We start from the raw sequence: 25727 nt of genomic DNA, 5'->3' as shown, positions 1-25727 counted from the left end.
TGTGTCAGTTGAAGTATGATTTCTCCCTGTTGGCATCCGACCCTGAGGTTCCGTTTGTAGTGCTATTCGGTCGTTCAGGATCAGGAAGGGTTTAAACGCAATTAGTCATGTCATCCACAGTCCTTATTGTATAAATGTGAAAACGTTGCAAAGAAATAGTTATACCTACCTTTCTTTTCTGTTATTTTCAAGGTAAAGCTGAAGGTTCCAAAACCAAAGAAAAAGCCTCCTTTGTTGAGTTGAAGCCTACCGGTGATACGACGGACGCAGCTGAAATGCCACTGCCATTGGACGAGACGAGACTCCATTCGTGGAATCGATTCGATGGATCTCAGAAGACGAAGACAAATCCTGACGCAGATGACGAAAGCAAAGTGCACATTTTGATATTTTCTGCACAGCGGTCCGGATCCTCTTTCCTCGGCGAAGTTTTCAAACAACACCCAGACATCTTTTACGCCTTTGAACCTGTCCGACCTTTGACCTTCGATGTGCTAGAAGGGAAACTCAGTAATCGATTGTTCGATGTCAAGGCACGAGAAAAATTGTACGACTTTTTCAAGTGTAAAAATGCAAACTTACGGTATGTTACAAGGTATAAAACCGACCTGGGTTTTAGGAAACGCTATAAAACTGTCGATTACACAAAGCTCTGTCGACAAAAACGTCATGTTGCAGTTAAAGAGATTCGATTTTATGACTTAAAAGGTTTGCAATCTTTTGCGGAGGACCCATCATTGAACTTCAAAATCGTTCACCTCGTTCGGGACCCCAGGGCAATAATAAACTCAAGAGCGCAAGCGTATTTCCGAAACCACGATTTCATGCGTAAGGGAGTGCCCTGGGACGAGGTGACAGATCTTTGTAACGACATGCAAGAGAACTTGCGGTTCGTCCGTTCATCGCCAACTTGGCTGCGAGGAAAGTACATTTTGTTACGTTATGAGGACCTCGCCTCAGAACCTTTGCAAACCACAAAACATCTTTACAGTTTCATCGGTGTGAAGCTTCATGATGATGTCATACGATGGATACTTCAGAATACCAAAGAAGAGCGTGGAGGCGCACTATCTACGACTAGAAACTCCACAGAAAGGGTTGTGGCATGGAAACAAGAAATGTCATTCGACCAAGTGAACGACGTGCAACTGAAATGCGCAGACGCAATGACAATGCTTGGCTATCTCCCTGTCGCAGATGAAACAGCAATGAGAAGAGACGATGCAAACTTTATCAGTGATCACTCAAAATATTTTCTTGAATTTCCATATCGCGTATGACGTACTGTTATTTAAAGAATAAATTAATATTACACGTGCGATAAACCATTGGCGTGTTGTGTTCTGTTAAACGGGTGGAATCGACCGTTTTGTTGCTAAGGGTGATATTAAAATTTGTTCCTAGCGTAGAGGATTGCATTGCAAAGTTTTAAACCCACCATAACTTGATAGACAGAATGTGACCGGAAAAATGAATGAACTCTTTCTTAGCCAGAACCCGTACATTTGTCGTTCTAATGAAGACAGTGTAGTCCCTTAGCCAAACGAGTGGGAACCGATAGGTTGGTATTCAAAGTAATTCTCGTAATATAATACTGATTGACTCACAGTTTCAATGAGTTTGCGAACGTTACACGGAATGGCACAAGTAAGATGAAAAAACGGAATTCAGGAAGTAAGCTTATGTGTCACGGACAGCCACTCGAGACTCCTTGTATGGAACTCTAAGTCCCCGGGGTCTACGGTAAGTCTTAGACAATTTGCCGAACATCATGATAGAACCTATCCAGCACTCCCCAACGTAATGATAATGTAAGAGATACCAGTGCCAGGTGGCAGTAAGTGCGTCACTATTCGTGGATGAGATCATCTGCTTAGCATATAATAACACGCGATCGCTAAAAACTGATGAATTTTACATTTTGCTCGGAAGACATAGCTGTTCAGAGGTTGTTCATGATCAACATTTTTATTAAACCAGCCCCAGAATTTTATTAACTGTCTCAAACTGGAACCTACTTCGAGATTTGTAGCATCTTCGCTTGCCAAGGTATCTTGTCCGGGCAGCTGGATGCTCCCCGCAATTAGTTAGTGGCAAGTAACAGACCCGTGCGAGCGGACGATGGAGTTATAGTGTAAAGCGTATGTATGGCAGTTGTAGGTATTTAATATTACCGATAATAATTCTGGTTTGTTACTTTGAGTTCAAATTTATTCAACGACCTTTCATCAAAACATGATGAAGAGAAAAAGAAACCCTCAATGAGACCTTATCACTGAGGCGAACTACTTGCCTATTTACCATGGAATCTCTCTTCTTATAGGTAACCAAGGGCAACAAGTGTTATAGATGAATAATTGGGCGAAATTTAAAGCCTTTTCCTTCAAAAGTTACATGTATAGTATACGAACACATGTTCGCTAACCAGGTTTGCCGAGACTTCGAATTCCATGGGATAGAAAGAACTTGAACTAGTCTTATGACTGGCTGAAGTCATTTTGAAATGTGATATTTTGGTTCCTAGGGTGACAGGGGTCATTTTTGTTTAAACTATGTAGTATAATCATTTGCTGTGAGACCGGTCATCTGATTGCTATGAAACTTCATCTGCAGCTTTCTACAGGCACCTGGATTTGTACAAATTATTGCGAAAATTGCACATTTTTTTGGTGGTGGTGTGTGTAAGGGGGGGAGGCGGTAACTTTAACCAAATAGTCCAAAAATTAAGAAACCACATGTGCAGTTCCATTAAAATTTGCCATGCAGGTTCCAAGGGTTACCCTAGACAAAATGTGTTGAATTCATGGTGACAATAGCGAACACATTTGGAACTAATTTTGAAGAATATGATCTTTATGGTTTTCAAGTTTCTCAAGTCAGGTGCCCTATAGCTGAATGTTGCGATAAAAAAATTAAATCATAAAAACAAGTGCATTGCTTTAAAGAGAAAAGCAGAGTAGCTTACATTTGCAGTTTAAACCAACATTAGTTCACAATGCAGTTATCCAAAATTAGCTCCAATGGTGTTTGCATATTTGTTATGACAAATTTTGAGTTTTTTGTAAGCTTTTCTCTGAGGACACACTGCGTAAATATTTAATCCTGCTATTATCTAGGAAACATTATATCAATTTTTTGTAAAGTTTGCATCAACTGGTGTTTGATATTCATGTTTATCCTAAAGTCCACGGCATGGTCTTCTTTCCCCTTTCTGATTCAACCAGGCTGCTATGTTAAACAATCCTCACCATGATATTACACAACAAGCAGTCCACACACTTCCATGTGCTGTTGGTGACAATGATTACGCCTCTGGACTTTATTGTAATATTTGTTGTAAAATTAACAATTCTGTTCATGCATCCATCATTTGTTTGTAATTAAGCCATTACAGATATATCCTTTGCCACACTCCCAAGACTGCATACTGCAAACTAAGTTGTACATTGGGTTGACCATTGGCAACAAAGACAACTCCACAATATCCAATTTGTACAAGAAAGTAGCATCAGCTCTCATGAGACACTTTCACATTAATATGGCTCACAATCAAAAGCAGAACACAAACTTACAGAAAAAGTTGACTATCAATGTGCAATACCAGAACAAGGGAACAACCTTAAATGACATCAAATTCATCCAGTTTGTACAATTACAACTTTAAATTACATTCTTTCATTTCCTGCAGTCCGTAAAATCTATATACCACTATGTCTTCACAAAAACCTCAACTATGACGGTGCATTGATATTTATTCTAAAGACTTGTTTTCCAGTTTCTTTGTTTTCCAGATTGTTTTGAATTCACGTTTTCATTGTAAAGTACTGTTATATGTTCTTAAGAGTTTCAAATACAACTGCCTTTGATTTATACTTTCACTACTACTATTTTTGCTTTTGAAGACAACTCCACAATTTTCAATTTGTACATCAAATTATCATCTGTCTCAGAGAAATACTTGCAGGAAAACTCTGATAAACCATCAAGGTGTAATACAAAACAAGGGAACAACCTTCAACAGCATCAAGATTTCCTGTACAATTACCACTTTAAACTCTATTCTGTCATTTCCTACAGTCTTTACGTTTTGTTGGGGAAATGGTGACTACAGTAATATTTAGCTCAAAATGAAACAAACCATATGTGCTTTACTATCCCTCGATATCTTTTCAAGCTATCTGACAAACAGTGGCTATTGAAGTATTTTAGCATGCCTGCAGGTATACTTTAGATGAATGAATACTGTTGTGAGAAGAGAACATGAGTGGCAGTGTCGACTGTGGAGACAGTGTGACAGCTGCACTGTTTGATTATTAACTTAACTTCTGTCTTCTTTATTGAGAGAAGGTTTTTGAGAAAATAAATGTTGTCGAAATTGATAAAAATACCGCAATTATACGGTGTCACTCAAATCAGAATTGGTAATTACCAAAGATCAACAATAAGTGTTATTTCTATCTGTTCAGTGCAGGAAAATTATACGTTGATGTTATGACAATTTCTGCACAGTACAACCAGAAAAACAACAAGAAATATTCAAACCAGAAAATTAAGAATGACAAAAGTAAATAACGTCTGAAACTTTAGGTACTGAAGGTCAACTTTAGCAACATGCAGAGAATCTTTCAACCATGGATGTACAAAAATAGACATCCATGGTTTCAGCAGATCTGTTAATATGTCACAGTTCATAAACAATGACAGGAAATGACCAATTAGCTGTTTCAGTTACTGCTACCACTCCCAAACATAATAGGTACCCTGCATACAAATAGGTTAGGTAAAGGTCAAAATCCTCTTATTCAGATGTGTGGGCTGATTCAGTTCACTGCCACCACTCCTGCACATTTACAGGATTTCCCTTTTTCTTACCACATTTGCACATTTTTGACACTGATGTGTTCATTTGAACAAATTCACATCTCAACCCCTACATCTACCTGTACACCAAATACTGAGACGGTAGCTTTGGCGGTATGGGAGCCTTTGTGTGTGACGGACATACATCCGCACATACATACCCACAAATATACAGACATACAGACGCTGCCGACTCATCATATAAGCTCTTCTTGGTATTTATATATAAAACCAAATATGAGCTAATAAAAATTGCACAAAATATACCATATTGCTATTTGCATGTTAATTTTACATATCATAATGACAATATCCCAAGGCCCCTGCTGACCAGATATCAAAGACGAGGGATAATTCTGTTTTCATTTTTATTACAAAAATGACAAAAATATCCTCAAAAATAAACCTTACCTACATTTACCATGATGTGAACAAAATTGGAAGACAAAGTCCCTGCCTATTCATTCCCAAACAAAGTTTCAAGTGATTGTTCAAGTTGAAGAAATGACATAACAGTTCATGAAATATACAGAATTCAAGTAAAAGATGGTCGCAATGCCAAAAATTTCCAGTTGACATGACCCAGACATCTATTCTTGAAGTATTATTATTTCCTGTCTTTTTTATTTCATACAACAGGACATTACAAAACACAAGTGGTCTGAAAAGCAGTTTAGAAGAAAATCTGCATTTGACCCTAATATGTCAAATAAAATTCTGAATGTTCAAAATTGCACATCCCATCACAATTTTAGAATATCATGGATTGTTTTATAATCAGTAAGCTGTATATCAAAAATGAAAGCTATCTGTTTAGCTACTTTAGGGAAATGTTAATTTGACCAAAAATATCAAAAATATTCTTAAAAATACCGGTACACAACTGAAGATTTCAACATAATTCAAGACAGCTGAATGAGAACACCTCCATAGACCCCTGGAACAAATGTCAAAGCTATCTGACGGGGAGTTTTTAATAAATAGATTTTTTGACCAAAAATTGCAGGGATATTAAAATTTCAGAATTGTGGAGTTAAAGATAATTTGAACAAATATTACTATTAGATCATCCAGAGGGACTTGTACACCAAATATCAAAGCTTCTCACATACAGTTTTGAAGAAATGGAATTTTTATGAACAAAAATTATAAAATATTCTTCAAAATACAAATAAGCAAATTTCATTACAATATGAAGAAATCAGACATTGGTCATCCCTTGTAAATTGTAGTCCAAATATCAAAGCTATCTGAACAGTTGTTTTCAAGAAGATGAGTTTTTGACCAAAAATAACAAAAATATTCTTAAGATAAATTATAGCAGATATCAACACAAAATCATTAGAGTCATAGAATGTACCTAAGGTGCCTGTATATCAAATATGAAATGCATCTGGCAAACAGGCACTGAATTATACACTTTTGACTGATATTCTGTTTTTAGATCTCATTTGCATATTTTTGGAACATCATCTTTATTTGAATAAATTCACATCTACACCTCATAATGCTTCTATACACCGAATACGAAGATTATATGTGCTGCAGTTCTCAAGTCTTTGATACAGAAAGACATACATACATACATACATACATACATACATACACACAGACATACCTGTAACGGTACATGATACAGATGCCACAGACAGGCCAAGCTCTCTTTGGTATATATACATATACCAAATGTGAGCTAAAAAGGAACCACCCTGAAAGTGAAATACCAAAAAATATGTGATACCAGGGGAACATATTCATGTTCTACGTACTGAAAAAATGTGTCACATCTTGAAATATCTTTTTTTCACAGGTTATTTCTGACAAAAAATTCTTCCAAAATTGAATAGTTCATCCCAAAGTTAAGTCGAAAGGCTAAAGGAATTTCAAACGTAACAAAGCAGACGTAGTGTCAAACTGGTAGATTTAATCATAAGAACATTTCGTTTACACAAAGATTTGAAAACTTTTCATTACAGAGCTTATTTATAAAAATATTTATATCCTCAGTTTATAAAATATCTATAAAATCAAAAGCCTGGCAGAGCTAGAATACCATTGTATGTAAAAATTATGACCAGATGACAAAAAGTGTTAATGTCATTTTTTGCCTGCACAGGTGTGTTTGTAACACTTAAACAATGCAGACTCTCTGAATTTGAACAATGAGGAAGTAAGTTTATGGTGTAATATGAAACATCATATTAATATCAACAGATGTCCATATCTTTTACGGACAGACTCTGTACAGAAAAGGTGAGCTCTAAAGGAAAAGCTGTTAGTCACTGACAAAACACATGCAGAGGACTTGTTGAAAGCAGACCAGCATATTTCATCACAACGTAGACAGTGTAGCAGAAATTATTACGGCCCAATAGGTCAAACCTGCAATTTGAATGGACCACGGTACAATAAACCCATGTGCGCAAACACGCACAGAATTTCGTGCATTTCCATACACATTTGTACACACGGCTTTGTTTGTACTGCCATCATATGATCTCTTGGGCATACGGAGTCTGTAGAACACATTGCGTCTTTTTTTACTCTGGAGTAGAACCATTCCCACATCTTGCATCATTGCATGTGATACTTTCACATGTATACTGCATCATGCCAGAATTGTTTTGCATAACTATAACACATATACATCTGCGAATGAAACACACCTGAATAACAAGTTCTTTACATGTTTCTGTTATGACGTCCCTTCCAAAACATTGTTTCTCCATTCGAAAGTGCCTGAGTTGCAAGTTCTAAAGCCTTTTTTGGCTCAAAACCAAGTAATGCTCTTCCTTCAATTGAAATACCCTTGCTGGCAGCCAATTCTCTTATTCTAGACTCTATTATTTCACCAGGGATGTATGCATGTCTACCAAATTTGTGAAGTTCATCAAAAATTGATTCCTTTGTCCTCCCAGTCTGCTTATCATGTGATTCAATCACAGGTGAGTTAGTATCCATAGCACCGGCAGAATCTGCCATGTTTCCAGACGACCTTTGGCCTCTATCATCAAACAAATATGATTGGACATTGCAGGCTATTTCAACTTTCCCTTGATGTCTAAATGCCATGGCTTGCACACCTGGAAGACCACCTGGAGATGAGCCTCTGATTGCCACGGCAACTTCTCTTCCTGACTGCAAATCGTCTGTATCCATGGTAACATTGCAGTTCATCATGTATGGTATTGCCCCAATTCCTGGTATGAAGAAAAATGTAAACCTGATACTTCAAAATGTTACAGATTATAACTGGAGAAACAACCTGTTTTTTTACACAAAACAAGTTAAGGTAGTATGCGCCTCAAAAGTGAAAGACTTAAACTTTTGCTCAAATTTCCTCAATAAAACTTTCAGCATACTCTTACCAAATCAAGTATAAAAATTTAGGGTCACGGTGCAAAGTTTGGTACTTGAGAAACAAATTACCCAAGATTTACCAATATTTGAAATTCAAAATGGCTGCCATCCTTGTGTGAACTAGATGTATATGGAAAAAAATGAAAGTTTTGACTTTGCAAAAAACTAAGACAGTGAAAGTTTTACTCGCTCAAATGGCTTCAAAATGAGCCCCAACAAGTGGTAGATCAGAAAAGAATTGGGAAAGTTTGAAAGGCCAAGTATCTGTCCCCAAGGTGCATTCTACCTTAAACCCTGTTTCTTTCTTTCATGTTTCTTTGGAGTGTAAATGTAATTTTGCCTTGTTTAAGGCGTTCATTGTCTTTGAATCTTGCAGATGATGTCTGTGAATATATAGCGACTACTCTTGAGTCGAAAATAAACAGAAAAAATCTTCCGTTTTTTGTTGGAGAACGCATGTTTCAAAATGTGTTCCCTATATGACTATTTGACCCCTGTTTGAATATGTCAAGAAAGTGCCCATCATGATTATTCAAATTTATCATACTGTCAAAGCAATCCTATGAGAATTCAAAAACTCCCGCCAAGTGTATGCAAATGGCTGCATCATCAGTGATCCCCCTTTAGTGATCAGATGACTCTTTGCAGTTGGTGCCACCTCATGGAAACTTTAATAAAAGGCATATGGGCAGAGAGCATTCTCTGTTTGTGCACCTGCTCTGTGGAATTCACTGGTGCCAGTGATTCGCGGCAACGCCAGATCTGTTGACTGTTTTAAACGTCTTTTAAAAACTCATCTTTTTAATCAGTGCTATTTGTGATTGAGTTTTTAGGATCATCTTCTGTATGGTTTTTAACTGGGAATTTTTAACTGGGATTTTTTAACTGGGACTTTTTAATTTATTCTGCTGCTTTTACAATTTTTAGCTCCCATAGCCATATGTATATATGGCAATGGAAGCTATTCTTATAGGCTAGGGAAATGTCTGTATGTATGTATGTCTGTATGTCTGTATGTCTGTATGTCTGTGTGTCTGTATGTCTGTATGTCTGTATGTCTGTCCGTCAACATCAAAAACTCCAAAACCGCTGTACATTTCATCTTGATATTTGGTGTGTACATGGATGATGGGCTGTAGATGAGATTTTGTTCAAATGAAGTTGTCATTGCCAAAAATATGCAAATTAAGTGAAAAAATGTAAAAACAGTCAAAATTGAAAAAACTCAATAACCACTGAGCAGATTACATGAAAAATTAGCATGTAAGTACTTTGGGCTGACATGAAATGATTGTGCACATCTTGGGTCAGTATCTTGGACTTGCTATTTTTCATGAATTTTTTTGTAATTTTCTCCCATTTTTGGTCAAAAAATCTCCTGCTCTGAAACCACAAGTCAGATTGATTTGAAACTTGGTATGGAAGTGCATAGGAGTGACCTTTCCCAAATTTGGGCAAATCGTGGTGAAATTTGCATATTTTTAGTTTACACGTCCATAGACTCCCATGTATAAGGCAGATCTCCATAGACTGCCATGTATAAGGCCACGAAAAATAAAAATTTAGTTTCTCATCGTATTCATATTGCAAAAAGGGTGCAGTGACACAATTTTAGTCCCCACGGATGAAGTCAAGTGAGCTTATAGATTGGGTCATGTCCGTCTGTTCGTCCATCCGTGAGTCCATCCGTTCACGCATATATCTCGGATATTTTGACAAAATGTCATGTGACCTTGATGACCTTTGATCTCAAATATACATATTTGTCCATAACTCAGTAACCACAAGTGCTACCACCCTTCATATATGGTATGATGGGACAGCTTATGACGCCACATATTGTACCTCATTAATTATGCACATATCTAATTTTGAGCGAGCGTATAGAGCTAGAGGTCTGATTTTTGGTATATAGGGATAACTTAGCAAAATAATTTTTTTGACAAAATGTCATGTGACCTCGGTGACCTTTGACCTCAAATATACATATTTGTCCATAACTCAGTAACCACAAGTGCTACAGCCTTCATGTATGGTATGATGGGACACCTTATGACGCCACATATTGTACCTCATTAATTATGCGCATATCTAATTTTGAGCGAGCCAATAGAGCTAGAGGTCTGATTTTTGGTATATAGGGATAACTTAGCAATACAATTTTTTTGACAAATGTCACGTGACCTCGGTGACCTTTGACCTCAAATATACATATTTGTCCATAACTCAGTAACCACAAGTGCTACAGCCTTCATGTATGGTATGATGGGACACCTTATGACGCCACATATTGTACCTCATTAATTATGCGCATATCTAATTTTGAGCGAGCCAATAGAGCTAGAGGTCTGATTTTTGGTATATAGGGATAACTTAGCAATACAATTTTTTGACAAAATGTCAGTGACCTCGGTGACCTTTGACCTCAAATATACATATTTGTCCATAACTCAGTAACCACAAGTGCTACAGCCTTCATGTATGGTATGATGGGACAGCTTATGACGCCACATATTGTACCTCATTAATTATGCACATATCTAATTTTGAGCGAGCCAATAGAGCTAGAGGTCTGATTTTTGGTATATAGGGATAACTTAGCAAAACAATTTTTTTTGACAAAATGTCACGTGACCTCGGTGACCTTTGACCTCAAATATACATATTTTTCCATAACTCAGTAACCACAAGTGCTACACCCTTCATGTTTGGTATGATGGGACACCTTATGACGCCACATACTGTACCTCAATAATTATGCGCATATCTCATTCTGAGCGAGCCAATAGAGCTGGATGTCTGATTTTTGGTATATAGGGATAACTATAGGAGAGAAATTTTTTGATAAAATGTCATGTGACCTCGATGACCTTTTACCTAAAATATATGTTTATGTCAATAAATAAGTAACCACAAGTGCTATGTCCTTTGAATTTAGTAGGATGGGAGATCTTATGACAACACACGCTTTACCTCATTAATTATGTACACATCTAATTCTGGGCAAGCGAATAGAGCTAGAGATCTGATTTTTTGGCATATAGGGATTAATTAGCATATAATTTTTTTTTCAAAATGTCATTTGACCTCGATGACCTTTGACCTTGATTATACATATATATGCATATTTCAGTAACCACAAGTTCTATACCCTCCAATTTTGATAGGATATTAGACCTTAAGATGTCACATCTTGTACCTCATTTATAATGCGCATATGTATTTCTTGGCTGGCCAATACTGCTAGAGGTCTGATCTTTTTCCCGATTTAGAACCATAACTTAGACATGCCTCATGTGTTTTAAATTGGGAACAACGACATAGACCTATGTGCCCATAGATCTCAACATATACACTCCAGTGATACTTCTTAATGACCACATTTTCCTGCCCCATCAAGACTAATACTTCTATTACAAGTGGGAACTATGTCATTATCACAGTATTCGATATATCTAATTCTGTATTTTTTCCATTTTATATTCTGAATAATTACATTAAACATATTTCACTGATCCACTACATTTCATTTAAGTATTTTCACTTCACGCACTTTATCCCTTTCACACATGTTCAAATATCTGACCAGAGAAGAAACACTAAATAGTCCAGGATGGGAGCTACAGTGTCATTGACGCTTTTATAATTTTTTTTTATCTCCGTCTTTTGTTTTATTTTATTTTTATCAATTAATTTTTTTTTATTTTTTTATCACCGTCTTTTGTTTATTGTACGAGAATGGTACCGGTGTTGACAGATTTTGACATTGTTTGTTTTCGTTTTCTTCTATTGCTGTTGCTGGTTTTTAGTATTTGTTTGTTTCTTTTTTTAAAATATGTAAATCGCACTGAGACGTATGTGTAGTGCGTGTAAGAAATAAATATTATTATTAGTCGCACCAGCGGCTTACTGACTACGCATGCGCATATTCATAATATACTATGCGAGTAACCGGAAGTGTACCCTTCTTTAGTGGGCGCCGCCATGTTTTTTTGAATGCTCGTAAATAAACAAATTTGAAACATGCTCGCTATTATTTTATAACATGCCATTAATAAAATATATCTTTTTCATTAGCGAGTAATTATTATTATCCACCCTGTCGCTGATACAAAATATCGTTACTATCACGCCTAAAAAAAAAAGAAGAGAGAAAACTGTCGTGCATATGGACGAGAACATTTGCAAAGAATGTTGGGATTGAATCTTAGAAAGGCGCCCTCTGTGTCAATAACTATATGCAAAATTTGCCCGTTTTTAGATGTAACGCCGGTTTTCAGCTTACAATATCGGAAGTTGGGCGGTACAGTTACTATTGCAAAGTTAATGATGGCACAATACGTCCCTTGTTAAACACAATAGGTAGTAATCATGGTAAAATTTGCCAATTTATGTCAAACTTTTTTACACATAACAGAAAATCTATACCTACAGGGTGTGACATCGTGTACGTGAACTGTCATCAGAGGGTAAACCGGTCATACTTGTACAAACGTATATATAGAAAGTAACAATTAATTCTATTTTATCCTTTATGATTACTAATCATGAATCGATACAAATAACATTTGTAATCTCAACGCCTGGTGCGACACCATGGGCTGAGCCCTATGTATTATTATTATTATTATTAGTGTGCCCACGGTCCTATAACTTCCCTTTTAACACTGACTGACAATAAGTACTCACTATAGAGGTAGATTTGATATTGGGAAATGGGCTGCTGGAAAAAATGAGTAGGACAGGAGTACAGAAATACTATGCTGGATCATCAAGGGACAGATGTAGAAACTGAACGGAAACCAGAGAGAGTTATGTTTGAATATTAGGCTATCAAGGCAGAGTAAACAGACACATAATGAGCTAGTTAAGGCAAGGTTAAAAAAAAGATTAATGCATGAAGCTTTTTATACAATTTATCCCAGTCAATTTTTTCTAATTTTTGCGAAAAAATTTGATAAAAAACTGTAGCCAATGAAATGTGATCTCCATTTGGCCTAAAATTATCCAAAAAAATTACACAAAAATTCATAAAAATTGGTAAAATGTTGCAATAAAATTTTGGTGGGAAACATTACAGCACTCTAAGTGTAAGAGAGCTTGGTCTACCCTTGATAGACTCAATCAGAAAGCTTGTAGATTGGAAAGTGGCATCAGAAAAAATAGAAAGGTAAGATATACAAATCAAGGAACATCAAACTGATTCTGTAATAATTGTAAGCAGCTAAAAAACTATGTTATAGTAAATAATTTTGATGAGAATTAGTGTTAAGCTCATGTAGTCTCTTCTATTTCACATTATAGCTACACTGTACTTTTGGCAATTTTACCAGTATTTTTGTTCTCTGTCTTAACTAGTATTTCTTGTTCAACTCCCCCCAGCATGACATACCCAGTGTTTAGCTTATCAACAAATCCATACTTTATGTATGCAATCAGCATTGTTATTGTTGAAATTGGATTCAGGTCCAGACAAGGATAACAGTAATGATGGTCATTAGATATATAATGGCTTTTTGGCAAACAAAATACTGGGAATAATAGGGTTGTATGCGGAAGAGAACAAGCAAGTGTGGTTCTCTGAAAATTAGAAATATTGCAAAAAAATAGTCACAGGTTACAGATAGTGTACCTTGAGGTATATTGAACTGAAATTGAACACAAAGTAAACTGCATTAACAACATGAATGTCACTTTTAAGATCTCTCTGCTTCCATTCTATCAAAAGGATCTTGCCAGTGTGTGTGGTGAGCTCTCAAATGCTGCAAGATTCTTCAGCTCTTTTGCCAATGTGAGTAAGGATAATTGTGATGAAAGGGGTGGAAGTGTAGGCAAAGACTATAAATGGGTATCATGGAAATATACTGAAAGGGTGAAAATGGTGAAAAAAGTTGAAAATTTCAAAGTATCCCTAAATAAAGCTACTGATAAGAATGTTAAAAACAACAGAAGCAAGATAACAGAGTTCATCGCCAAGAATTAATCTTGGCAGGAATTTCTCCCTCCTTTAGGTCAACATATTGACAAAGAAAATTAGAACCATCGCGTTTGAAAAATAATGCCTGGCATGCTACTTTAAAATGCTTCTGATCTATGCACTTGCACTGACACCAGAAAAAAGGATATGGAAAATGGAATCAAACTGAAAAATCTGCCTGTAATTTGCTCACTTTACAAGTTTCTCTATGCGCTTAAATATGTAGTTAAAGCAGGTAAATTGTGCAATGAAGTAGTCACAGCTCTAAATACTGACAGAATTGTCAATACTGTTTCACTTTAGTAAACAGTCTTGTAAATTGTCACAAAATTATATGTGTCTGGTCAAAGTGCTTGATGTAAAGTAGTTAACAAACCAAGGGAGGTTTGGTATTCTATTGGTATGCATACATGTATATACCGATACCAATATAGGCACAGTACTGAGAGATATAACCAGTTTGAGCTCAAGATTCAATCTAACAGATGTTATGCTCGCAGAGTTGAAGTTGAAATGCAAGTTGTGTTTCAGTGTTCATTTACTGTTTCCTGAATGTCAATAACACTGTCTGGCATATTGGGTACTGTGTTCCTGTACACACTGAGGTGTTTATGAAAAATTTGGAATGGGGTTGAGTCTCAATATTATGGAAGGTACCAGTAGAGAGGCCAAACATTAGAGGTTACAGGAATACAGTGAAAATTCTACACCACAAAACAGGTGGTCACTTGTGTTCCGCCATGAATTTGTCATGTTGTACTGGCTGCAAAAGAGAGTTCCTGAATCGGACACATATCGGAGAGCAACCCATTGTGAAACCAGGGAAAATGAAAAATATATCTCTCAGATATATATTTCTCAGATCCCAACCACTGCTTCTGTGGAAATGTCAAATCCGAGTCTGATTCACGTTGTGCATATTGCTCTCACAATTTAATGTCTGATATTAACAAATCAGCTGTCAAAAGTAGTATTACCCCACAATTAAAGAAGCTATTTGAAACACACACATAGAGTCTATACAGTAATACAGCTCACTTTCTGAGCTGTCTGTGAAGGTTTCTTATTGAAAGAATTTACATGTCATCATATGTACAAATTGAGAGTTTCATATGTTAAGGAGCGAATTTCAAATATTTTGCAATTTTAAGATATACTGATATGTGAATTCAATAGGTACCTGACACTGGAAAATAATTTCAGACAATTTTAAAATTTCATATTGCACAAAAGCTTATATTTACTGTAAATGCTATTACAATTTTTATTATCTACATGTGTGATAAATTAGGAACTGTGTATGAATATGAGGCATATATCTACAGATTTCAATTGGAAAATTTCATTTTATATTGAATTTAAAAGTTTAAATATACCTTCTACAATAATACAATCAATTTTTACAGTGTGTGAGTGACTGCATGTGATTCATGATTCATCAACAATTTAAATATTTATCATTTTAAGATATTTATTATTGTATGAACTTATCACGTTGAAACAGAGACATGCACCTGAAATTCAAAACCCATTTTATGAATTTTTAAAATTGCTTTTATGGCTGCTTATGTATCATTACAAATTATAGAACAGAAAGTCTTTTAATCTGATTGAAGGGAGAGTATGTGCCGACAGAAGCTAGAAATGTTTTCTATTATTTTAACAGCAAGTATTTTCTTAGTCTTATTCTTAGAGTATGAACATGAGGCCAAACGGGAAGATTGAGTTTACAGAGCAGAGGCAAGAAAAATTCATTCTGTGGACAGGCGTCCTTGCAAGAAAGGGACAGAAAAAAATTAATTCCAGGAAATGTGATTCTTGCAGGTCTGAAGAATATGCAATGGAATATTCAGGAAAAGTTGTCTCGGAAGAGATGAAAATTGCCAAAGAACCACATACATGTATTTATACATCTATTTTCTCCTTTAATGCCTTCATCAGTTATTTGTAGTATCAAATGCTATTCTATTTTGATGAGCTATCATTGTTATATGATCTGATTGGCAAGAGAGTCAACAATCAGAAAACAGTTCCTCAGTCTTTACAACGTCACAGAATGCAACAGGGACTACCGGTACATTAACAATACAGGTACATGTAGTTCGTTAACATTACGGGCTGCATCCAATCTAAGAGAGCCCCGTTCACAGAAGCCATGAAGTCTATTCCACAGAAGATATGAACCTTTGAAGATCTGCACACTCATTCAGTGAGGCCCATGACACCAGTAACATAATCCTGTACCAGCTCAACAATGAATTACATGTAAGAGTGGCTGCTACTACATACATAGACAAACTCACATCTCAAAAGAAAGAGACATTGTTTGACAACAAAAGTTAGTGTATACTTTCTAAGGCTGCTAGTCAGTTTCTGTGATTACCGGTATGCGTGATTTATGGTATGTCTCGAAAATGCTCTAAAAACAAGTTACAAATACAGTGAAAGCAGAGTTAAAGGTAGCAGACTCGATCCCAGGAATCAAGTTTGTTCTAGTCTGTAAGAGGGCTGTGAAGGTGTCATAGCCTTTTGTTTTCCATTGAAATTGATTGCCTGACCCATGCCTTTAGGGATAACAACACCAACAACAGCAACATCATCAACGCATCTGTGGTCACTACAGCATCATAACGGTACATGTACCTGAATTACTTCATCCATCAAAAGTTTGTACTGATGCCTGATGAAGAAACTGTCATGAAGTGTAATGACATGACACATCATGAACACCAACAGGAAGAGTGTCTTCAGTGCTGTCAAGCCTGAAACTTGAAGACATGGAAAGTTCCTTCACTATAACCAATATCCCTTCACTATAACCAATATCCCAACTTCCCGAAGGATGCAGAGCATAACATCAAGAGCCTTCTAAGCTCTGGGTCTAGATGATCTGCATTAAAACAAAGTCATGCAGAGTCATCTGATGCCGCCATACAGTACAGACACCCAAAAAATGAGAAAAATCAGTAAGTGTAAATCATGATTATAGCTTTTATCTTTAACGGACACACAGCATTCAGTCATATTGTTGCAGGATGTTCAGCTGAAATTTGTTCATACATGGAGGAAAAAATTGGGAAAAGCCAGATCTAATAGTAGGACCTGAAAATGAATATTTATGCTGATAGTTTATTGGGACCTTTAGAAGTTCGAGAAATAGCATACCATTCAAATTCAAGAAAATCTCAAGTGGCTTGACAGTTGTTGAACTTGCCCCTTCCTGTAATCTAATATTTTGCTTTACATACTGTATAGGCTTATTTTCAATGGGGTTTAATTGGTCTAATTATACAGTACTGTTAATTTGCTTTTATCACCAGGTACTCATCGCAAGCTGCAAAATATTTTCTCCATCATGTGATGTTTCAGCGTGTGGTGTCGGCGATTGTACAGAAGGGAGGGGCATTCATATTTGCAAAAGCAGACTAGCATGACATACTCACAGACAACACCCTTGAATTCCTACGCAGTTGCAACATTGATGAAGCTGGGTACAAGAAACAAAAGCAGTCATACAGTGTTGCAGACAGGGCGTGCCCTTGCGACAATGTCCATGTTGAAATGGAACCTGTTGTCCCGCACTCTTGCGCACTCTGGGTCACTTCTGGCACACTCATGAGTCAACTGTGTCAACTGCAAGTAATACATGTTACTGACAAAGGCCTTTGTTTTGTGTGATTATTTTAAGGCTTATAGTTGATGGCATAGTTAATATCTAACTAGTTTCAAATCCTGGTGTAGCTTTCTAGGGGGGTCACAAAAAGATTTACATTCATTTCCATGTTGAAGGTCGTGAAGTTCATTTCTGATTGTAAATTATAAAGGTCTCATTTGCATTACAATGCTTTGCTAATCTTTGACAGCTTCCCTGTAAGGGTCATCTTGGAAAAGTCACATCTCCATTTTGTTAAAGAGCCCATTGTTTAATAAAGACGCCCATTGTTATAAATACCGATTACATGAAGGACGCTCATTATGCAAAGAGACGCCGTGTGAGTAGCTTGAACTGAGAGCTCCACAGATTGCGGTTTCTTGGGTGTTTTTTATGAAAATTTATGAAATGGGAATGCCCTACAGCAGGGTAAATACCTGATCAATACATAACGATTCCATACTTTTTAAACCGATAAGTTTTCGGGACAATTTTAGTGAGTAATTGTGCGTGGCCAGTGAGAACGTTGACTGAGGGGACGCCGATTGGGATTTGAATACCATTGTCAATCAAACCTTGTGCAAAGTAAGACACGAGTCAGCTGGATGTGTACCTAATGTCGATTAGCATTCGCCTAACCTGCTTATGGTGACTAAATTAAATAAAAAATGTGTCAAGATTTCCAGTGTCAAAAGACATGCGCGATAGTTTCTTCACAGTTGTCCAACTTTTGTATCTACCCGCCCCATTTCTGGGGATAAAAACGTGATCAGAAGACATTCAAGTCGATTACATCTTAGTAACCGTGAACACGGACCCTCCACAAAACGTGCCGTGAAGGAGAAATATGTATTATCGGGTTCTCTCTTCCTGGAAAGTCTCTCTTCCTGGAAAGTTTGATGGCCCCGAATAGGGCCGTTTGATTTGGTTTTGTGGCTTCTACCGTACACCCAACGATGGCAAATATGTATGGTACGCCGGGCAAATTTGGATACAACGAACGGACAACAAAAGTCACGCAAAATGACAAATCAATTTTCTTCTTTTGACGAGTACGTCATCGGCCTGCATCAGATGCTGTTTTCGGGCGAAAAATCGCTCATCACGCCAAGGGTGTGTCCGGTCAAGGATATCCCACAGTCGCTTGGTGGGCTATTCAGCTCTGGGACTATTCGCCCCATAGACGAGTGTACAGAAGTGAGAAACCCAATACTTCCGACAGAGTCGGAGTCAGATAGACGCGTTGTCATTGCCAAACTAATGATGCTAAACTCAGAATGACAAATCAAAAATGCTCAATACTCCGGCACAGAGGTGTGAAGCAGTATGGTATCCGTGTATAGTTTCCCATGGAGTGTCGTTTGTACCTTCATGAGTCTACTAATAAACCAAATGTTTATTTGACCATGGAGCTAAAAAAGGATGATTTGACTTCTCTGTTTCGTTCCGCCGTCACTTCGAGCGTACGTATCCACGTGAGCAAGTGCCACCATATCGATAACCCACACGATGCAGTTTCGCTGCATATCGATCAAAGTTCATTACGTCTGACGAATTTACGAGATTTCCTGTCCGAGTTTTCGAAATGCATCTGATTTTTGTACTGTTTTGGTTCCAATGCAAACGAAGTCTCGCAACACAAATTGGCAAAACATGTAATACACGATGATCTGGACTTGTTTTCTGACTTCCAACCGCCATCTTGGCCTCATAAAAGTTTTATGTTGGCTACTTGTGTACGTCGGGATCACGGTTCAATCTTCAGAAAATACTCATTTTATTATTTCGACACCGATGTTTCCAAATTTAATAAAACATTAGTTCTAAGAATTTGAGAGATTCAAACGATGCAGATCGGGTTTTTTGCATACCAGCATATTGACTTGTAATTTTGTGGATCGAGGCATAGACAGTAGAGGGAGAAGATGGTCGAGGACATGTACACTGTCTGCATCTGGCTCCAAGCGACACACCGCTGGAATCAGTGAAATCTGTAACTTGAACGTACCAAGTATGGTGAAAACACCTCATGCCAAAATGTACGTACTCCGACGTGCTCATCGATGTTCGGCGTGAATTTATGTTAATCTACTAATATAGCGGCGTTTGACGCAAAACAATGAAAACGATACTATGTTGACAGGGTGGAGTACCCACTAATGCGCGAACCTGGGATTGAGAACGGCGGCTTTAAGCTGCATTTTCAATATTGCCAGCCAATCAGACACTTGGCATGCATAAACAAATATGCATTAGTATGCAGTCAAGCTGTATAAAACGGGGCATTGCTAGATGCATTGCAGCAAGCTATTGCCAGCACCAGCAGGTACAGGTGCTATACTGTACCAGAAGCAGCAGCCCTGCTTGAATTTGCCATAGATCCATCCTGCCTTACTCCATGTACGTTGCCTGGAAAGTTCACTGGTTCGCTGAACTTTACTCCGTCAAGTCAGAGAACTCTGATTTCTGAAGTTGGTGTAGAAACATCCTTAGAAGTCAAGCAATGGGCAGCAGAGAATGACCTGACGAATTTCACACTGACAACGCTAGCTTCTACTGGGTTTGTCACCATGACAGCCATGCATCTTCTTGACAGAGAAGACATCGATGCTATGGAAATCGAACCACTGGCCCAGCGCAAGTTCCTTTTGGCGGCAATCCGTAAACTTCATAATACAGACGGGCACACATCCATCCAATCTACTGCCAATGATCAGACTCAGGCCACCTCAGACACAGTCAAAACTACCATGCCATCTACTCAAGGTAGTTTTCCTGTGAGCAGTACAACCGCCAGCAGCGACATGCTGAGGCAAGAAGGGACCTCAGTGCAAATGGCGCTCCCCATCGGTGGAATTGACCAAACCAAGGCGACTCGCCCAGAAGCAAACTACCAGGTACTTCTGCAGCTCCTACAATCAATCGCACAGCCAGCCCCTCAAGTTCCCCCAGCAGAACAACTTCCCGGCACTTCACATGGACAAGCAGGGACTGCATCAGGTACAAATGCTCCAACCAATGGTATCAACTCAGCCAGCACCAGCAGTACCTCATCAGCCAGCTCCTCTCCACTTCAACAGCTTCTACAAGCACTGAACCAGCCAAGAACCCAAGAATCACAAGGTACAATACCCACAAACTGTGTTGAACTCTTTTACTTCACCAACCTCCCAGTCTATTTCACAGAACTCTTTCAATCAGCCACGGCCAGATTTAGATCCCCAAGTGTACATGGACACATGCATAAAAGGGGTAAAATACGCTGATATTGTAGACTATTTGTCAATTAATGATACTGTCAAAGTGTTAAGTGTTGGACAAAATGGTGACAAATTGGTTTATGAACCAGGTACGAGTAAACCTAGACTTGAGTCAGTTTCACCCTCTCAATGGCATGGAGCATTTATGCTACTATGTATGAAAACTTGCAAAATGGTGAGCTTTAGGGTCAGAGCATTTATAATTACTTAGCATATTCAAGAAAAATATCTCTTTTGGCAAACAGATTCACTTGGACCTCCATTCTTCTTTATGATCGGCAATATCGCCAACTTCAGGCAAAATATAAGTTCCCTTGGGGAAGTGATATTCACCACATATCCACCGTTCTCTGAGAGAAAAGGGTCCTCTACTAATACTTACACTGTCAAGCGCAGTGTGTACATCACTAAATACAGTGAGGCTAAAGCTACTGGTCGTTCACCAGCACCCATAGATTCTACGTCTGGTAAACCCATATGTCTAGGCTTTAATAAGGGCCATTGCAAATTTGGTTCTACCTGTAATTATGCCCACATTTGTCTTGATGCCTCTTGCCGTAAAGCCCATCCACAATCATCTCATGTAACTTCTAATGGCCCTAGTTCAAAAAACTAGGTAATGAGTCGCAACCTTTTTCCTTCCCACCAGACCCACACATGATTTTGCACTTAACTATTCAGTTGGCAAACAGAGCTCCAAAATGACCCCGATACTGACTGCTTACTTGATGGCATCAAGAATGGTTTCCACATTATTGATAAAAATACATCTTTAGAACCAGCTCACACAAAAAATTATCAGTCAGCAACGGGTGCAGCTAAACGACAGGTTGAAAACCAGTTGCTTGACGAAATAGCAGAGGGCCATTATATTGTAACCTCTCAAAAACCAACCATAGTTAGTACCTTGGGGGCCATCCCTAAACCTAACTCCTCTGATGTGAGACTTATTCATGACTGCAGTCAGCCAAAAGGTAGAGCAGTGTATGACTATGCTTCTGATCAACACTTCCGATATCAATCCCTTGATGATGCTATTAAATTAATTTCTCCCGGTAGTTATCTGGCTAAAGTTTACCTCAAGTCTGCTTACCGCTCTGTCAAGATTCATCCCTCCAATTACCAATCCACTTACCTCGAGTGGACTTTTCAAGGCAGTAAACACCCAACTTTTCTTTACGATACCCTTTTTCCTTTTGGGGCAAAGTTGTCTCCCAGCATTTTCCACAGATTGACACAAAGTGTTAGGCGTATGATGGCTCACTGTGGTTTCTATGCTCTAGTGGTCTATCTTGATGATTTCCTCATTATTGCTCCTGATTATCAGACGTGTTTGGAAGCTCTGAACACACTTCTGGGTTTGCTTAGACGTTTAGGTTTCCGCATTGCTTTGAAAAAGGTTGAAGGCCCTACCCAAAGGATAGATTTCTCAGGCATCGAAACTGATACTGTTATACTTACTTTGCAATTGCTGCAGTAGAAGCTTCAAGAATTGTACAATCTGCTTATTACTTTTTCCGCTAAAAAGCGGGCAAGCCGCCGCCAGCTGTAGAACCCTGCAAGGAAAATTGCATGGGCATGCAGAGTGATCAAAGGAGGTAGAACTTTCCTCCGGCGCATTCTCAACCAGCTAACAAACCAAGCAACGCCTCGCACAAGCTTCTTCTGTCTCAGGATTTTGCTTTGGATATACAATGGTGGTTGAAGTGTCTCCCCCTTTTCAATGGCCGTACTAAATTCATTGACCCCCTCCTAATTGAATTACTGATGTCCACATTGATGCATCAAACATGGCATCTGGCATCTTCTATAGAGGTGATTGGCAATATACTTTGTGGTCTTATGCCTGCCCAGCGGTGGCCAGTCTCCATATCAATCATAAGGACGTGTTGTCAGTTATCTTGGCTGCCAGACGCTGGGCTAAATATTGGAGAGACTGTACAGTTCACATCTTCACTGATAGCACTGTAGCTATGGCTTGCATAAATCAAGGGACACCAAAAAACACCAGCTGTGATGGGTGCCTTACGGGAGTTATTCTGGCTATCAGTCTGTTTCAACTTTAACATCAAGGCTATACATATCCCTGAAAAAAAACGATATTCCGGATGTCATATCTAAATTACACCAACCTGGTCAATCTTTTCGTTTCTACAACCTTCTCACATCTAGCAGTCCCTACCAGTACCCTAAACAGACCACCGACTTTCTCTCTTCCTTCCCTAGCCACATGTCTCATTCCACTGTTCTGTCCTAATTCCTCAGATACTCAACTCAAACAGCTGGAGAAAGAACTCGACCAGGACATTGCCTTTTACAGGGGCAGACTTTTGCTCCATCAACAAAATCATCATATGCTGCCCACCGCTGAGCCTACCTAGAATTTTGTCTGTCCTTTGGTTACAACCCTACCCCAGTTGACCCCATGGTTTTGTGCAGGTATGTTGCACATCTTGCAAAGCGTCTTAAGGTCACATCCATCCGCCAGTATCTTAATATTGTCCGTATTTTACATTCAGATGCGGTTTTCCCAACCCTCTTGAGGACAATTTCTTGCTTTCCACATTGCTTGAAGGGATAGCAAGGGTTAAGGGACCTCAGTATGTTGTAAACTCCCCATAACCCCGGATATTCTGCTTGCCATTCGGTCTCAACTCAACTCTAATGATACTAAAGATATAGTGTTCTGGGCTATTTGCTTAGTTTTGTCTTTGGTTTGCTCAGGAGATCTAATGTTCTTCCCCCTCAAATAGGCTCTTTGACCCCTCTAAGCATCTTACCAGAGGTCATTTTTTGGCCTTCCCTTGGGGTCTTGGCGTTGTGATAAGGAGGTCAAAAACTATTCAAACAAGGGACCGGGAACTTGTTATTCCCCTTCCTATAACATTCCTGGTCCTCCCATTTGCCCATTTCTGCTGTCATTGCTGCCTTTGTACGTACTCCTAGCCTAGGTTCAGGACAAGCCTTTGTCCTACCTCCTTCTCGTCCTGTCTTGCCATCCATGTTCTCCAAACGTTTGCTTTGCATTCTGTCCACAATTGTTGGAAATGTTCACCAGTATTCTGCTCATAGTTTTTCGCCGAGGGGGTGCATCTTGGGCTTTGCGGTGTGGAATCCCAACAGAGCTTATCAAATGATAGGTGATTGGAAGAGTGACTGTTTCAGACAATATCTTCACCCTTCCCTTCCACTTCGTTTTCAAACAATTGGTCAGTTGGCTGCTCATTTACCTACCTCCTAAACTACACCCTACATCAACTGTCTTGGATCTTGGGGATTTTTCTGTGTAGATGTAGTACTTTTGTAGTACATGTAGTTAGTTTTAGTTAGGTTACAAGGCTTCACCCCGTAGCCAGTAGTCACTTTTCATCTTTTTCAGAAAGCCTTTGCATTCAATGGGGTAAACCTTTGACTTTTGTAGTGCCATCTTTTATTAGTAATAAATACCCCCTACTGTTCCAAGACATCGGTCTATCTTGTGTATCGTAAGCTGTGTGACCCCCAGCCAACTTGCTCTCACTTTGCCTTTGGTCCAGTGTAAGCAGGATTTGAGGCATAGTTAATATCTAACTAGTTTCAAATCCTGGTGTAGCTTTCTAGGGGGGTCACAAAAAGATTTACATTCATTTCCATGTTGAAGGTCGTGAAGTTCATTTCTGATTGTAAATTATAAAGGGTCATTTGCATTACAATGCTTTGCTAATCTTTGACAGCTTCCCTGTAAGGGTCATCTTGGAAAAGTCACATTTCCATTTTTAAGTTAAGCTGCACTTTCAATATTGCCAGCCAATCAGACACTTGGCATGCATAAACAAATATGCATTAGTATGCAGTCAAGCTGTATAAAACGGGGCATTGCTAGATGCATTTCAGCAAGCTATTGCCAGCAGCAGCAGGTACAGGTGCTATACTGTACCAGAAGCAGCAGCCCTGCTCGAATTTCCCTCCCTCCCAACCCTATATATATATATTTTTTTTTTCTAATAAAAATGGTTTGCGTAACTAATAGAGGTTTGCGACTGTAGATTTATGAAAGACAATTTCCTTGTATAGTTACTTTTTTCAGTAATTTCATGCTGAACGTTTGTATTTAATGGAAGTTTGACATTTTGAGAGTTTATGTAAACTTTTGCTGATTGCGTGCTTTGTAATTTCTAGGGGGATTTTTCTGTGTAGATGTAGTACTTTTGTAGTAGTTAGTTTTACAACCATTTTCAGTAATAGAGCGCGAAGCCACTGCAGTGAACTGCAATAAAATTGCTTACACTAATTAGTTTCAGCTGTAGCCATGGCCACTTTGGTGTTGAACAAGGCTACTTGATAAAGACCAAAAAGTCTGCTTGTACAAAGGCAAAGCTAGCTCTGTCTGAGGCTCGGGTTGTAAATGAGAGTGTACGATTGGCACCCTGTGTTCAAGATTAAGATACAATGTAACATTACCATGCACTGGTCAATGTACAAATCTTTTTTAGTCCCCATGGACACCGTCCGGGGGGACTTATAGGTTTGGTCATGTCCGTGCGTGCGTGCGTGCGTGCCGTCCGTCCGTTCACGCAGATATCTCAGACATGCCCAGGTCAATTTCTTTCAAACTTTGCACAAGGATAGTACCCTACCC

At 38.4% G+C, this 25727-nt stretch overlaps 2 protein-coding genes across 8 annotated transcripts in view; one reads left to right on the top strand and one right to left on the bottom strand.

Moving 5' to 3' along the window:
- LOC139150981 (carbohydrate sulfotransferase 1-like) overlaps window positions 1-1325 on the top strand; it is a 5677-nt gene extending 4352 nt beyond the window's left edge. For all 4 annotated transcript variants that reach the window (XM_070723479.1, XM_070723476.1, XM_070723477.1 and 1 more), the window contains one exon: window positions 193-1325. In XM_070723479.1, coding sequence (XP_070579580.1) covers window positions 193-1280 — 1088 coding nt within the window. In that variant the 3' untranslated portion in view covers window positions 1281-1325. The remainder of the gene's footprint in view (window positions 1-192) is intronic.
- Window positions 1326-6764: 5439 nt separating this feature from the next.
- LOC139150982 (uncharacterized) overlaps window positions 6765-25727 on the bottom strand; it is a 37414-nt gene continuing 18451 nt past the window's right edge. For all 4 annotated transcript variants that reach the window (XM_070723482.1, XM_070723481.1, XM_070723484.1 and 1 more), the window contains one exon: window positions 6765-8060. In XM_070723482.1, coding sequence (XP_070579583.1) covers window positions 7543-8060 — 518 coding nt within the window. In that variant the 3' untranslated portion in view covers window positions 6765-7542. The remainder of the gene's footprint in view (window positions 8061-25727) is intronic.

This window comes from Ptychodera flava, chromosome 15, assembly GCF_041260155.1.
Source record: "Ptychodera flava strain L36383 chromosome 15, AS_Pfla_20210202, whole genome shotgun sequence".
NCBI classification, from domain to species: domain Eukaryota; kingdom Metazoa; phylum Hemichordata; class Enteropneusta; family Ptychoderidae; genus Ptychodera; species Ptychodera flava.
Note: the sequence above shows the minus strand (reverse complement) of the source record. Positions and strands in the feature narration are given on the sequence as shown.